Source organism: Miniopterus schreibersii (genome assembly GCF_964146895.1).
Source record: "Miniopterus schreibersii genome assembly, chromosome: 5".
Lineage (NCBI taxonomy): Eukaryota > Metazoa > Chordata > Mammalia > Chiroptera > Miniopteridae > Miniopterus > Miniopterus schreibersii.
The window spans coordinates 33,624,155-33,640,734 of NC_138106.1; the positions used below are offsets into that span (position 1 = coordinate 33,624,155).

The 16,580-nt window shown below is 40.6% G+C and overlaps 1 protein-coding gene across 1 annotated transcript in view; it reads right to left on the reverse strand.

Annotated features, from left to right (window-relative positions):
- The window catches only part of CCDC39 (coiled-coil domain 39 molecular ruler complex subunit), a 35,221-nt gene extending 20,151 nt beyond the window's left edge, over positions 1-15,070 (reverse strand). The window contains exons 1-9 of the mRNA XM_081138653.1: positions 14,859-15,070; positions 11,888-12,007; positions 10,041-10,187; positions 8,304-8,462; positions 7,444-7,536; positions 7,219-7,347; positions 4,164-4,355; positions 1,604-1,707; positions 1,159-1,291 (exon numbers count right to left, since the gene is read on the reverse strand). Of these exons, the coding sequence (XP_080994779.1) occupies positions 1,159-1,291; positions 1,604-1,707; positions 4,164-4,355; positions 7,219-7,347; positions 7,444-7,536; positions 8,304-8,462; positions 10,041-10,187; positions 11,888-12,007; positions 14,859-14,948 (1,167 nt within the window). The 5' untranslated portion in view covers positions 14,949-15,070. The remainder of the gene's footprint in view (positions 1-1,158; positions 1,292-1,603; positions 1,708-4,163; positions 4,356-7,218; positions 7,348-7,443; positions 7,537-8,303; positions 8,463-10,040; positions 10,188-11,887; positions 12,008-14,858) is intronic.
- Positions 15,071-16,580: the final 1,510 nt, after the last annotated feature.

Genomic DNA, 16,580 nt, shown 5'->3' on the forward strand with positions numbered 1-16,580 from the left:
TGCTTGGGAATTTAAAAGCTACAGCAACACCCTGAGGAAGCCCATGCTATCCAAATACAAACGAAACCTCCCTTGACATAAACCTCAGCAAACGGGGGATTTTGCCACCATCTTCAACAGCCCCTCTGCTCCTCCCCTGCCCCGGCCCCACCCCCACAAAAAAGTTAAAAGCAAAAAGTAGTGCCCACAGTGCCGGGTCACACAGTGGCTTTGAAGTTTTCAGAGAAGAAATGGTGAACCAACCTTGCCCAGCTCCTCAGACACTGGCTTTAATGCTACCCGCCTGCCAAGGAGATCAAGGTAGAAGGGGGGCCGCCAGCGGGGCTAGAAAAGCAATGGCATGTAAGAGCCCGCTCCTGGCACAGGATGCCAGGCGGCCCGGGGCTGGACAGACAGTAGCAGCAGGCGGTGAAGAAACACAGGCCATGGCTGTCGACCACTGGGGGCAATCGAATCACAAACGAAAAAGAGGACAATCGTGGAGAAATCAGTTGTAAAACAAGGACGCTTTTCCAGGTCCGTCTGCAACATAAGGACACACGAATATGGATGGCCAGTGGGGACAAGGACACAGCAGGCACCAGGAAGGCTTGGGCTCCAAAGGACAGGGGCTACCTTTTAAGGAAGACATGAAAATTAAATGCCAGCCCGGCCGGGTGGCGCAGCAGTTGAGCGTCGACCTAGGATCCAGGGGATCCAGGGGATCCAGGTTCGATTCCCGGTCAGAGCACATGCCCGGGTGGGGGGCTCCATCCCCAGTCGGGGGCGTGCAGGAGGCAGCTGATCAATGCCTCTCTCATCATTGATGTTTCTCTCTCTCTCCCTCTTCCTTCCTCTCTCTGAAATCAATAAAGATATATTTAAAAAATAATAATAATGCCAGAAGTGGGGCAAATGGAGAACTCGGGGCATAAGAAGGCAGCAGGTCACCCAGAGCCTCAGAAGCGATAAAAAAAGGGAAGCCCAGCAGCGCTGCCCGCAAAGGCGGTCCCGCCAGACAGCGGGGCCTCAGAACGCACCTCCCCGCGCCCGGCGGCTCCTGCGCCAGCCCCGCGCCCCCCCCCCCCCCCCCCCCCCCCCCCCCCCGCGCCGGCCCCCGTGCCCCGCGGCTCCTGTGCCAGCCCCGCGGGGCCGCTCTCAGCGGCGGCTGAACTTCACCTTCACGTTCCTGTCCTCTTCCTTCAGCAGGTCTTCCAGGTTCGTCGCTTTCTCCTCCGCTGACATCGTTTTCTCCGTTATCTGCGATAGTTTGTTTCTGGCAATCTCATTACAGTTTTTGATTCTGTGCAACCTGGAGAGGGTTTGCGGTGAAGAGACAGAAAGCGGGTCCAAAGGCGTTTAATGCAAACGCACAAGGAGCAGCTTGTCCCATGGTTTCTTCATATAACCTGGGGGTTTCCTTTACCATAAGCCCTTTTATTACCAATACACATTTAATAAGCCACAGAAAGTACTGCTCCTGAGCCTTTGCAAAGAAAACCCTGGGAAGTTTTTTAATTTAGTAATTTAGTAGCTATAATTTGATAGTTATGTAACAAAAGCAATTTGATGTTTCTAGAAGTAGTTTAAAACGATAAGCGTATTTAAGTATCTTTTTTCTTACCTTATTGTTTCATCATGAATATCCATCTTTACTTTGGAAATATTTTTCCTCAGAGCTTCCACATCACTGGAACTTCTATTCACGGTGGCTTTTAAAGAATCCAGCTATTAATTAGTTAACAAACAGAAAGTACATATTTACTCTATAGTTTATAAACGAATTTCATTGCCCAAAATGTCTATTCAAAACACTTGAGTTTCTAACCTGCAACACTCCCATAAGCACAGTGTAACCATACTGCTCTAATATACATGAACAGTTTGCCTTTTTGATCCAGTATTACGGTTTAAATGACTTGTATAATACTGGCAAATTATAGAGACCCACAAATATGTGTTTAAAATACATTAGATCAAAACTTCACAACACTGGGTCTGATAATAATTTCTTTGATGTGACACCAAAGGCACAGGGAAAAATTAAAAATTAGACAAATTGGACTTTATCAGAATTAAACACTTTTGTGCGTCAAAAGACAGTATCCGTGCAGTAAAAAGGCAATCCACAGAATGGGAGAAAATTTGCAAATCAGTATGTGATAAGAGATTAATACCCAGAAGGTATGGAGACCTCAAACTCAACAACAACGAATGATCCAAAACTGGGCAAAGGGCCTGAACAGTCATTTCTCCAGAGATGACGTACAAATAACAAAAAAGCACATGAAAGATGCTCGGCAGCATTAGCCATTAAGAAAACGCGAATCAAAACTGCAATGAAATTCCACCTCACACCTGTTATGAGGGTTACTAACGATAATAACAATAATAGTAACTACTATTGGTGAGAACCGGCGAAATTAATCCTGTTGGTACAGCCGCTGTGGAAAACAGTATGACAGTTCTGCAAACAAGTAAAAATAGAGTTACCATCCGACCCAGCAATTCTGCGGCAGCTGTACACCCACATTCACAGCAGCTAAAGGGGGGAGCAACCTAAGTGTCCACAGACAGGTGAATGGATAAGCAACAGACCCCGGCATTCAGGAGGAAGGGAATTCTGACATCTGCTACAACACGGATGAATCCCGAGGACATTATACTAAGTGAAATAAGTGAAGTCAGCCAGTCACAAAATACTGTATGATTCACTTACATGAGGTACTCAGAGCAGTCAAAGTCATGGAGACAGAGTAGAACGGCAGTTACCAGGGGCTGCTAGCAGGGAGGAAGGCCGGGTTGTTATTTAATGGGTTCAGAGTTTCAGTTTTATAAGAAAAAGAGAGTTATGGAGATAGATGGAGCTGATGGTAGCACAACATTAGGAATGTATTTTAATATCAGTGAACTGTAAGCTTAAAATGGTTAAGATGGTAAATTGTATGTTATGTGTATCTCACCAAAATAAAAAAAAAATTGGAGAAAAGAAATAAACTACTGCTATGTGCTACAACATGGAGGAACCTTGAAAATATTATGTAAGTAAAAGAATCCAGACACAAAAGGCCCCATACTATATGACTTCATTTATCTGAAATACCCAAAATAGGCAAACCCCTAGAGACATAAAGTACACTAGTAGTTGCCAGGAGCTGGTTGGAGGGGAGAAGGGAGAGTGATTGTTAATGGGTGTGGGGGTTCTTCTTAGACTTAGAGTGACAAAAATATTTTCAAATGAGAGGGTGGTGATGTTTGTACAATTCTGTGAGTACACTAAAAATTATGATATGTGGATTATGTCTCAATAAACAAATTATGAATGAATGAAGAAATTCTTGCATTCTTTTCTGCAATTGCTTTAAACTCTAAAATGTTTAAAAATGAGCTATTAGCAGTGGCATTTAACTTAGAAATTCATTTGTTTTACTTTTTTTAGGATCTTCTGTGACTATTCTCTTTGAGCAGAATAAGAACTTTCCCTCTTTATCAGAAATAAAAAGCATAACAATTTATAGAGTAAAATGCTCTACAGTATTCCAATTTCCCACCTAAACAATGTAAACTTCAGATAACAAGGTCTTAAGACATAAATTTCATAAAGATCTCTTCATTGCTAGCTAAGGGGACTGCTACCTCTCCCCGTGGAATCATCTAGTTGGCATGAATGCCACCAAAGAAGACAAGAACACAACAGAAGTTTTCTTCTCTCTCAGGCGGTTTCAAGGTATTTGAACATTACATTGTCCCACTACCAGACCGAAATTTACCCCTTAACAAGGTGAGAAACTGAATTTAAACAGGTAGCCCCACTTAGAGTTTGAGAGTTAAAACCCCTATACACATGTAGCACTGGAAAGACACTTGAATTTATCACTAATGCCAATATTCACCTTCATATTTTCCCATTTTCCGGTTATCACGTAATTATGATTTCCAGCCTAGCCCCTTCAGGAGCCTTTTGCCTTGGGCCACTAACAAAACTCGTGCGACAGGCAAATTAGGCACCGCACAACTCCAGGGGGGCCCTTCACACCACCTGTGAGGTGAGTGGCGCCCCCCGATGCCGTCACCAGTCAGGGCCTCAGAGTACCCTAAAAGTTCGACAACACGGAGGGATGAGACAAGAGCAAAAGGCAGGAATCTGTCATAAACACACAAGCCAGTCTTTTGAGTGGGCATACCTCATCCTTCAGCTGGTTCCTATTAACTTCATGCTGCTGATACTCCATTCTGCATTTTAAAGCTTTACGATCAGCAACAGAAATTCTTTTCTCATACTCTATGTTATTTCCAATCTCATTTTCCAGGAACTTGATCTTTTCCTTCACCACACTTTCTTTTTCTCTTATTTCCTGCTTTATCTTTGCTAATGCCTAGGATTAAAAAAAAAAAAAGTTAAATATATGTTTAATATGATGAAGAGAACAAAAACTAACAGGAGCTTAGTTTTCATTTTTCTATTATATTTAGTATTTATTTTATCAAAACTTCTTAACAGAATTTTTTTAGAGATTATATTTATATGAATTAAAACAAAATATTAATATGCTACATACCAAAAATAATAAACTCATATTTTTTAAAGGTTTCTATATTTCCTTCCAGCTACTTGGTACTTCGCTAAAGAGATGAGGAAAATGTCAATCTTTTACAGATGAAAGGTGACATCTAAAAGCATCTAACAGTGTTAAATATTTCCAAATAGAAAGCTGAATTTCAATGACATTTTCCAAATATTTTACAGGGCCAGGTCTGTTTGTTTTTTCACCTTTTGAGAATAGCATTTTAGTTATTGGCTTTAATAGGAATGTCTTCACTCACGCTTTTTGCTGATCTTGGCGACACAAAATTAACAGAATGTACAAAGTAGAAACTGAGATGTGGAACAAAGAGAATGAGGCCCACCTAAGAGGAATCATTGAAGGCATTATCTAACAGGCTTAACTCAAGCCAGGCCTGAAAAGGTAAGTGGAGACGCATGAAAACTTCAATGTAGTTAAAGCTCGGGGTGGGAGGGCAGGGATAGAAGGGGGATATGCTGAGGAGCTGAGGAGGGGTGGATACAGATGAAAGGAAGGAGGCTAGAAAGGCAGAGGTTGGGGCTGAACTGCCAAGAAATCCAAGTTTTCTATTGTCATGCTAAAGAGGGTCAACTTTTAAGCGATATGGAACAAAGATGATTGTAGAGCTGGGGAATAAAAAGATAATGCGTGATTTTTACAAGTGATTATTATTGCAATATGTTGGATGAATTTCAGGGAGAAGAAAAATTTACTCTAAAATACATTTCTTTCAAGTTTTCCAGAATGGGATCCCACCAAACAACTAATTCCAGGAAATGGGATTGGGGAGATAAGTGGTCTGAAATCAGCAAGTTTTAGATATGCTGCGTGGAATATTGTACATATTAGCATATTAAATGGATATATATATATATATATATCTGAGATGCACTACATTTTAAAAAAACATTTTTGTTTAATCTAGTATTCCCATATGTTCCCTATAACAAGTAACATTCTATAATTGTAGCATTCTATATATCTACTGGGTGCATTCAACCAAAGGACAGGTCAAAACTTCTTAGGTTTATATATGGCAAATAATCATTGTAGAATTTCCTGCCTTATACTGATTTTTCTACTTAATCAGATGCTTTAGCACCTACTTCAACATTCACATTATTTAAAAGTGCTATCTTTCGCAGTTAAGTTTTCATATAGGTAATGCTTATTATTAATATCTCAAAATGTTTACACTAGAATAAAAGCATAATAGAAAAATATTTCTAAATGATGTAAAAGTTTCTTTTAAGAAGTCAGTTTCAGGATCCTATGGTCAGACTCCTGCCAAGAAGACACTGAGAAGGCAGGAATTGTTTTGGAAGAAAAGGAACAAAAGGGTCCAATGTGCTAGTTAATCCTCTAGTGGGGTGAACCAGCTCCTGCTGGCTCATCACAACTGACTTGCACATCTCTTCTCAACGCTGCATTCGGTGGAGCCGTGTTGGTAAGGAAGCAGTTTCACCACAGAAGTCAGAAATGCTACAGACTGGGAGCCAGTTGTTAAATACTTAGAAACACACCTCTACCTATGGAGCCACTTCTCAGCACCCTCCCCGGTCTCCTACAATACCCCCAGGAGATAGCAACCAGCAAGTAAGGCACCACTGTGAAGATGACAAGACGTGTATTCTGCCGAATCAGGAGGCTGAGTCGATGCAGCTGTGGGGCTACATGAGCATTCCATTGTGACCTGCAATCTCAGATTCGGCACATTTTATTTATACAAAGGAAGTAGTTTAGGACTTGATGTTTGAAAGCAGTAAGAAGTCAAGAAAGAGAAACTACTATCAGCATTAAAAGTTAAGAGGAACTCACAGTTAAGGTTGGCTCCCCCTTGTCCCTCCTAAGGAGGCATAGGCCATTTTGTTGATAAAATGTTGGTCACTTACAGAAATTTAAAATAAAAGAATGGCATATTTGCATATAACAAGTAAACCGCATCTGGATATCAAAATTCCTAACTCAGTGATCTGAGCTGCTTACCAAATGCTTTTCCGTGGAGTAGGTTCAGAATGTTAACACATCTTCTCAACTGTCTTCTTTCCTCCTCAATCCTTTCTCCTTCCAAACTTTCCCTACTCTTCCCATTTTAATTCACCACTATTTTACCTCTTAATGAATTCCCAAAAAAGTTCCAAAGTACCCTGGAAAGTAGCAAAAGATAGTACTAGCTCTGTATTTCATGAGTGTGGTATCCCTCCCCTCCAAGCTTCTACCCCGTTAGTGGTGCCTCAGCTTCAAAAGTGAAACTTTATTGCAGGCCTGGTTTCCTTCCTGACTCTCCCTCCTGTCTCTTGGCTCTCCAGGAGGCTCATTTCCCCGCACCTAACTGTGTGCACAGATAGCAGGCATGTTAAATTCAAGGCACCTTAAACAACTGTGTGTAAGTAGAGCACTGGTTTTACTGCAATAGCATTATCTGTTAACTTTCTCTTGTTCCACATTTCAGAGATGGCAGGATCTAGTCTTTGTCATTATAATACCATAAATAATATACATAAAATCACATTTCTAAACCAATGGAGTCTGCTTTGAAAAACATTTACCAAAACTACTGAATTTCCTACAAAAGTGACTTTCAAATAACAATATGATTTACATTTGAAATGAGTGAGTTAAACACAAAAGAGATCAATACAGCTGAACATTGCGAGGAGCAAAACTACTTTACCAAGGCACAGTTGTCAATGTCTCGATCTCTTTTCTGCATCTGTTCTATTGTGCTCTCCCACTGTTTAATAAGTTCTTGTCTTTCATTATGAATCCTACGAAAATCTTGTGCTGCTTTATCCAATTCTAACTGTTAAATAGAGAGCAAATAACATTTCTGTAAATATAAGTGCTTTTGCAAACATCACTTTGACAATTAAGAAATAAAAATCTTCACTAAACCAACCTGCGCACTTAGAGTCTCTGTAAGTTCGTTGTCAAGTACCTTTCTCTTCTGATTACTTTCCAGAGTCAGTCTTTCTAATTGCAGGGTCAGTGCCTGTGTAGTTCCATGGAAAAATAGTCACGATTATCATTTGATTAACTTAAAAGCTGTTAGTATATTTCATAATAAGTATTATTATATTATAGATATACATTTATTTGATATCTAAAACAACTACAAAATATATATATATTCTTTATCTTTTAACCTCAAAGGGCTGCAATAAAAACTCAATTGTTTTTAAAAAGACTTTTAATACATTTTAAAGTATGCTAGAAAAAGGATTAAACAACTTTCCACTTAAAATTATGCATTTGGTATTAAGCCAAAATAGCATGTTTCGTAATACTCAAGTATTACCAGATTTCATTACAAGTAGATTTTAAATAATGATTATAATAAATACTAAATAAATAATCAATAGCACAAAAGTCTCAAATAAGCAAAAAGCTCTATGTAACAAATTATGATTTAGACAAAACAAGTTAAAATACTTCTACATAGTTCAAATACAACACTTTTCTAAAATGCTTTTGATAAAACCTTCTTCTCAGTCAGGATTCTTAACCTGGAGTCCAAGGATCCCTAAACGGTAAAAGGGCTTCGGAGGACCTGAAAAACTTTCAGCAACATTTTGTAGGTATTTGAATATAATCATTTTTCTAGAGAGAAGATACTTGGCTTTATCAGATTCTGAAAAGAAACTCTAGCCCAAAAAATGTTTAAGAAATACTGCTTTACAATTTTAAGTCCGATTTAGATAAAAAAGCTGACGCACCACAGATTCAGAGAACCCTACATTACGATTTCTAACTCCTCACCCTAATTTTGTCATCATCCCGCCGCGCATACTTCTCGAGAGTGAGGGCATCGCTATCCCTGTGAGCGGATTCTTCTAGCCAGGCCTCCAGGGCCTGCTGGTCCCAGTTCATTTGGCATTTCAAACCATCCAGTTTTTGAGTAAATTTAAATATGTTATTCTAAAATCCAAAGAGAAGGGATGGGGGGGATTACAAAACACTGTTTACTATACGAACTAAAATAAAACGTAACATTACATACTATTCGGAACATATAAAAAAAGGAAGACAGAAACCCTATCCCTGACCTCCAGATGAATATAATATACCATACTTAATTATGTAACTGCCGCACTTGTATTTTAATTCTTTAGTTGTAAGACAGAGGAGAAATGATTATACAGAGCTGAGAACAGTAGTTGCTTTAAGAGGCTTCAGGGCAGGTCCTGAAAGCAATCTCGTTAGTCACCCCACAGCAGCCACCCCAAGGGAACGCGCGATCTTAGTAAAACCAGCACACTTCATATGCTAACCCAAGCCCAAGACAAGTCCCCTTCAGCCCCACTTCCAATCAGTTGCTGCGTCTAAGAGGCCTCTTATGTAGAAATTATGGAAGCACTTCTAATTGCAATAAATACAGAAGTTAAGAAGATAAAAATATTTCTGTAAATGTAGTCATTTAACAAATCTAGATTCATAAAAGAAAACTGATGAATATACAAATACAAATATAATAAAATATGTGTATTATATATACACACACACACACACACACATATATATATATATATGGTGTTCCAAAAAAATGTATACACACTTTAACAGCTGATAACTCACTTGATTTTCACTCCTTTTCAGGTTTAACTGATTTGAAATAATGGGTAAAGCCAGACTAAGCTTTGAACAAAGAAAGTTCATCCTAAAGTGCCGCTAGGCTTTTTTAATGGGGATACTTGAAAGATAAAGTTTACAGTACAAAACCGGCAATAGTCGATGAGCTGGAGGCGCACAAATACCGAACGAAATGATTCTTGATGTTGCGATTCCACTGCTTGGCGTTATCGGCAGTGCCTGGACCAGCACGGTCATCAGTTTGAAAACAGGCATTGACAAAGAAATTACTCATTTCTGTAGATTCTTTTAAATTTTGAAAATGAACTGTATGTGAATAAACACTGGCTTTACAATCATTCAAAGTGTGTATACCTTTTTTGGGGACACCCTGCGTATGTGTGCATTTCCACATACATGTGCATATGTACAGAGAAGAAGCAAATTTGGACAGACGGCCCAAATCAAGTAACTAAAAACTAAGAAAAAGTAGGTACAGTAGTTCTGAATATTGTCACAAGCTTATAAGTTAACATGAAAGGCAAAAATTTTAAATAAAGAATGAAATTTAAAATTAAAAGTAATTTTTTTAAATGTGGCTTTTAAAAATGTAGCACTTATGAGTAAATTATGCCTAGTATTGTATAACAGGCAACCAACATGATAGTTTGCACACAGTAAGGCTCAATGAGTATTTGGTAAATGAATATTTGGAAAATAAAAGTAACATTCTATCATTGTTTCATTCAAATCATAGCTCTACAGTGCCTTTCATTGTCCAAGAAAACAATATAAGTAATGTCAGGAAACTAATGAATGCCTTTTCCATACAGAAAAAAAAAAAAAAAATTTAAAAAAATCAATGTTTGTTTGGTGAGGGAAGAAGGAACAATGGCAGAAAGTTTTAAGTAACATTTCAACACATACTTCCTTATCACTTTTCTTTTCCCGTATTGAAGCTATTTCATTTTCCAGTCGTTGGATTTCATTCCTCACTCGACCCAGTTCTCTTTCAGCAATGATCTTCAAATGTTCTTCACTTTCAATCTCATGATCCCTGGCTTTGCAAAGAGCCTACAGAAAAACATACAAGATAGAAAGACTTTTTAAATTTTAATACAAAAAATATTTATAATAATCCATTAGACAAAAACATAACAAAGTTCCCACAAAACGCTTAGATTAAGTATTATTAATTCCACTTATCTTAAACCTACACCACATTAGACTTTGTGATTCAGTATAGTCAGTGTTGTTTACTGGTTGTAAGAGAGTTCATGGAATGTGCTAGGGGAAAATATTGTTGTCAGCAGTTCTCAGGTACTACGTTGGTCTAGGGAAAGTGCAGAAAACCAAAGTTTATACGTAGTTAGACTTAAAAAATCTAAATTATAAGTTAACCTTAGCTTACTGTAAAAAATTAATTACTTAAAATTTTTAAAAAGATATACATCATTACTTACCTAGAAATAAGAAATAATATTGACTAAAAAATACTTGGGAAATGGGATGTTTGCATGAGCTGATGACATATTAACAGAGATAATTTTAAGTAATTATGTAAACACTGATAGTTATAAATATTTCTAGACTATATCAATATACAAACATGCCTTTGTGTTGTGCTTTACTTAATAAAATAGTACTTGTTGACCACTGATCTTACGGAGCTTTAAAGTTATCACCATTGCTATTATTTTTACATTATTAAAGCTGTTAGTGCTATAGGAAGTTTATTGTCCTTTGTCCCTAGCTGAGGTTTGACTATAATAAAATATACTTACAAAAAGCCTCTTTCAGATCCCCAACTCAGTGGTTTAATAACTGGAGGAAAAGATGTTGCTCCTAACAGATTATTAATTAATCATATCAGGATTCAAAAATCTTAAGTACTGTTTTTAGAAGTTCATTAAATTTTTAGCTTTCTAATAAGACTTGTTAAAGATGAACTACTTATCTATATTACAAATTGGTATTAAAAATATGACCTTGTTCATTTTTAAGAATTACATTTTTCAAAGAAAGGTAGATGCATTTTTTAAATTTTTTTTAAAAAACATAGTTTGAAATAGAAGTTAGTAAACTCTCCAGTGCTGATTTGCTGAGCTGACTCATCTGCTGGGCTTCATCAGGGAATGCAGTTCCACACATGAGTAGACTATCCGTAAAACAGGTGCTTTAACTAATCACCCTAAGTTTTCATTTGTATTATTTGTATTAATTTTTCTAAAATGTGTTATCATTCCCCAGTTATCCTAAATAGTCTCCTAAATATAATCTAACTTTTCTTTTATCTCAGAATTGTCATTATAAATTTCAGTTTTTAAACTATGCTAAAAGACCGTGATGCCTCAAGGGCTACCAAAGTGTTAGGACTATTTGTTTCACTCAAAATGGTCCCAGTGAGTTGTGCTAGATAATTAAAAGTAGACAGAAACTCTATGTGTTATATTAGGTCTGTTTCTGCTTAAAGTCATCATTTCTCACTGCATCACTGTACCCTTTCTCATATAACCTGCTGCTTAACATTATATTAGGCTGTTTGAATGATGATTTCTCCTTTCAAATCAATTATTCCTTGAACTTGGTGGCAGTTGTGAGTTCCTCAAAGGCTTTTTTCTACCTACTTTCAAATTCAAGGTTATGTTCATGATAGCTTAGTTATTCTAAATTTTCCTATTTTATCTGTAAAATAACATCACAGATATAAATGCAATGAGAAATGTTCCATGACTACACATGATAAAGTCAACATGAAATTCAACATTACATACCTGTGTAAATGAGAACTCTTGTCTAACATTTTTTAAGTGAGAAGTTATAGCATTAATTCGATCTTCATAGTCACGTAGCTGATCTTGCAAGCTTGACTTTTCATCCTGCAGCTTTGACAACTGTAAATAATAAATATGATGATTAGCTAAAGTCTACTAAGTTTTCACCATATTTAAGGATGTAAAATCAAAAGAAAATTAAATCTTCATTTACTTTGCTTTTTTAAATATCAATTTGAACTTCAAAAATCTACTGCCCTTTCAATTATAAAATACTGCTATGATTTAGAAATTACTGTGGGAAAATTAGCACAATATTAAAACAGAATAGAAATCTCTCTCAGATTTGCAACATTAGCAGGGTCCACAGCTAAAATGCATTTTAAACAGAAAAAAATGAGACTCTATTCCATAATTAAATGACAAGATCTCTAAATCAAACAAGAGTATAGTAACAATGCTTAACAACAAAAAATAGATCATGAACCATAAATTTGAAAAGTAGCGAGACACCAGGTATAATAGCTCCTCCCTGAACACCTATTTAAAACCAGTAGACTTAAGGCTAAGCTTAACAGAACAGAACTAACTCTCACATGCTTAGAACCTGTTTCTTAATACATTTTGTATCTTTGAATTAGAACCCAGAGTAGAATCAAAACAATGTAAATGCAAGAATAAAAAAAATAAAGAAACAAAAACAAACTTTAGGAAGTTGCAAGATAGATTCTCAGGACCATTAGAATATGTCATCCCTCAAAGCAATATAAAAGCTCAACAAAACAAAAGCATGCTTCTTTATAGTCTTGAGCTGTGATTCCCAAAGTGGGGGCTACAACTCAGGGAGCAACACAATTCACCAAAGTGCAGAAGAAAATATTTGAATTTTGAACTAAGGAAGGAAAAAAATACTAATTTACTCATTTGTTACGTCCTATATTTTATTAAACTTAGTAATATTAAATATGTATCTTTTCCTTTTTATTTCATTAATTTCAATTTTTAATTCCCTCTCTTGTTTATTTTGTTGTTCTTTTCTTTTTAATTTATTAAAAGTTCTTAGTTTCTTATTTTTTGTATTACTGATTGTTATGGGCTGAATGTTTGTGTCACCCCCAAATTCATATGAAGCCCTAATCCTCAATGTGATGGTATATGGAGGGGGAGCCTTTGGGAGGTAAACAGGTTTAAATTAGGACATAAGGGTGGGGCACTCATGATGAGATTAGTGTCCCTATAATAAGAGAGAAACCAGAGAGGCTCTCCCTCCGCCTTGAGAGAACACAGCAAGAAGGCAGCCATTTACAAGCCAGGAAGAGTGCTCTCACCAGAACCCAGCCATGCTGACATTATGATCTCAACTTCAGCTTTCAGAACCTGAGAAATAAATGTATGCTTTTTAAAATCACTCAGGCTATGGTATTTTGTTAGAGCAACCCAGGCTGATTAAGACACTGATTCAAAATGAAGGCATTTAAGGCTATAAGTTTTCTCTAAGTAAGAGTTTTGCTGCTTCCCATGGATGTGGGTATGAAGCAATCTCCTTTTATAGTTTTCTAATTGGTAACTTTTTCCTTTCAACTTTTCTTTGATAAAACAGCGATCCAGAAATATATTTCTAAGAAACTTGCCTAAGTATTTCAGTTGAATTTCTTTTTTTAAAAAAATATATCTTTATTGATTTCAGAGAGAGGAAGGGAAAGGGGGAGAGAGGGAGAGAGAGAGACAGAAACATCAATGATGAGAGAGTCATTGATCGGCTGCCTCCTGCACGCCCCCGACTGGGGATAGAGCCCGCAACCGGGGCATGTGCCCTGACCGGGAATCGAACCCTGATCGCCTGGATCCTAGGTCGACGCTCAACATTGAGCCACGCCGGTCGGGCGCCAAAAAAATCAGTATTTGAATGGAATTTTAACCTATATTAATGTCTTTAGAGTTGTAGAACAACCCTATGAGACAATTATTTTACTTATCTTCGGTTTACAGAAGAAGAAACCGACTCAGTGCTGGTAGGTAGGATTCAGGGCTGGATACCTCTTAATACTATTATGCCTCAGTCCTTAGAGCTAGATCTCTAACATTCCCTAATGCTGCCCTTCATTGAAAACAAAAACAAAAACTGTAGCCACCTAAATTAGGCATGAGTAAATACGTCAGAATATTTTGAAGAGAAAAAAAAAGAGTGAAGGATTTTCTTTTTTCAGAAGAGAGAAAACCTTCTCTCTCATTCTCTAAGTAGCGTCAACATCATCTGTTCTTCTCGGGTCCTACCACGTGATGAAACTTGAGACTGACCGCTGAAGGCTTTTTCAAGTTCCCTGAGTTGGATGCAATTTTATTTGGAACAACTACTCTGCGCTGGTTGTAAGCTGATGTAAAATACTCCCTACAACTTAGAGTATTTTACAACATTCCGTGACAATTTAATTCTCCACTTGAAAGCTGCACATATTACATTCTTACTAGAACGTCCCTCCTAAAAACATGTTTTCGAGTCATTTTCAATCTTAAACATCGCAGGCCGAACTCACAGAGGAGTGTGAGCCACACGTGCTTTGTTTCTACACGCCCGCAGCAACCGTTGCTATGCACGCCGCAGACGTCCCAGGGCAAAGCGCGCTTCCCCCTCCGGCAGGAGAAGGTGGGCGCGGGAGGCAGCCTTTCCTCTTCTGCCCAAGAGTCTGCAAATGAGTACTTGGAGGGGGAGAAGAGGAGGGAGTCGATTCGGGCGTTATAGTCCTGAATACCAATTATTTCAATACATTTTTTAATGCTTAGCAACTACCGAAATGGGCGGAAGGTAAGGAAGCCAGGAGGGATGGTGCGGAGAAGAGATGGGATTACGGAAGGAAAGGAGAGAAATATAAAAGGATTGGGGTATTCCTACCAACCACCAAACTCAGTCTGCCCCCCCCCCCGAAAAAAAAAGGACCCCCTCCTTCCCCAGCCTTCCTCACCGGATCCTCACCTGATCTTCCAGTATCTTGTTCTCCTCGTTCGCCACGGGGATGGCGAACCCATCCTCCCAGTGCAGCTCCGCCAGAAACTCGCTACTCATGATGGCGAACGCGACCCGCGCAGAGAAGAGACCCGCCTATTCCTAAGGCCAGTGAGCCGACCCGCGCAGCTCAGGTGTAGCAGCTTCCGGAGCCCTAGCAACCGTCCGCGCCCTTAGTTACCAAACAGGAAGCGCTCGGAGCCCGAGGCGGAACTTCCGGTCGAGAACTCCCTCCCGCACTCCGAGAAACCCTTTTCTTCTTAAATCGCCCCGGGAAGCGAGACACCTTACTCCTCCGGGGCTTCGCTGGGGTTGCCCGGCGCCGGCCAAACTTTGCCTGAAATGCGCCTCCGGAGACTGTACAGCGGGGGGCGCCTGCAGTCACCCGGGGCCACCGGGCACGAGCCTGGCTGGGGTGGCCGCTGGCGGGTCGCGGCGGAAGAGGAGCGCCAACGAGAGTCCGACCCGGGCTTCCTTTGCAAGCGGTGTGTGCGTTTCACCCGCATACGAAATCCAGCAGGCTGACCTGGACTTGGGGTTTGAAGCGAATTCTATTCCTGGAGCAAATTCTCTTCCCGGGGGATTTTGAGGTCTCGGTGTTTCTCTCTCCGGCCTCCCGCACCGGCGCGCCTGCCCCCTGCCTCGCCCCAGCCCACCCCGTCTCGGTGTTTCACTCTCCGGCCTCCCGCACCGGCGCGCCTGCCCCCTGCGCCGCCCCAGCCGACCCCGTCTCGGTGTTTCTCTCTCCGGCCTCCCGCACCGGCGCGCCTGCCCCCTGCGCCGCCCCAGCCGACCCCGTCTCGGTGTTTCACTCTCCGGCCTCCCGCACCGGCGCGCCTGCCCCCTGCCTCGCCCCAGGCGACCCCGTCTCGGTGTTTCTCTCTCCGGCCTCCCGCACCGGCGCGCCTGCCCCCTGCGCCGCCCCAGCCCACCCCGTCTCGGTGTTTCACTCTCCGGCCTCCCGCACCGGCGCGCCTGCCCCCTGCGCCGCCCCAGCCGACCCCGTCTCGGTGTTTCTCTCTCCGGCCTCCCGCACCGGCGCGCCTGCCCCCTGCCTCGCCCCAGCCCACCCCGTCTCGGTGTTTCTCTCTCCGGCCTCCCGCACCGGCGCGCCTGCCCCCTGCCTCGCCCCAGCCCACCCCGTCTCGGTGTTTCTCTCTCCGGCCTCCCGCACCGGCGCGCCTGCCCCCTGCCTCGCCCCAGCCCACCCCGTCTCGGTGTTTCTCTCTCCGGCCTCCCGCACCGGCGCGCCTGCCCCCTGCGCCCCCCCAGCCGACCGCGGGCGGGCGGCGCGGAGGTGCCAAACCCGCAGCGCAGTTTGCGGTCCCTCCCGCGCCGCTCGAACCTTTGTTTTTCTTTACGTTTCATCTGTTAACATTTACAAATCTTTAATTTCACATAAAAATGTGTATTTCTTCCTAATCTCAAAAAAGGCGAGGAAACACAGCCCACTCTGTCGGCTGAGGATGCGCCCCTTTAGATGGCAAGCACAGTTTGAGTCACTCGCTTGACGCTGGTGGGCATTTGTGTTTATAGCCTCTGTTGTTTAACGTCTCAGAACTGGAAAGGACAATACAATCAACCTATCTAATCTTTTCATTTTCTAAATAAGTAAGCTGAGGCTCCCGGAGGGGAAGCCATTAAAGTCGGCAGGACCTAAGTTAGGATACAGGTTTCATCCAAATTATACTC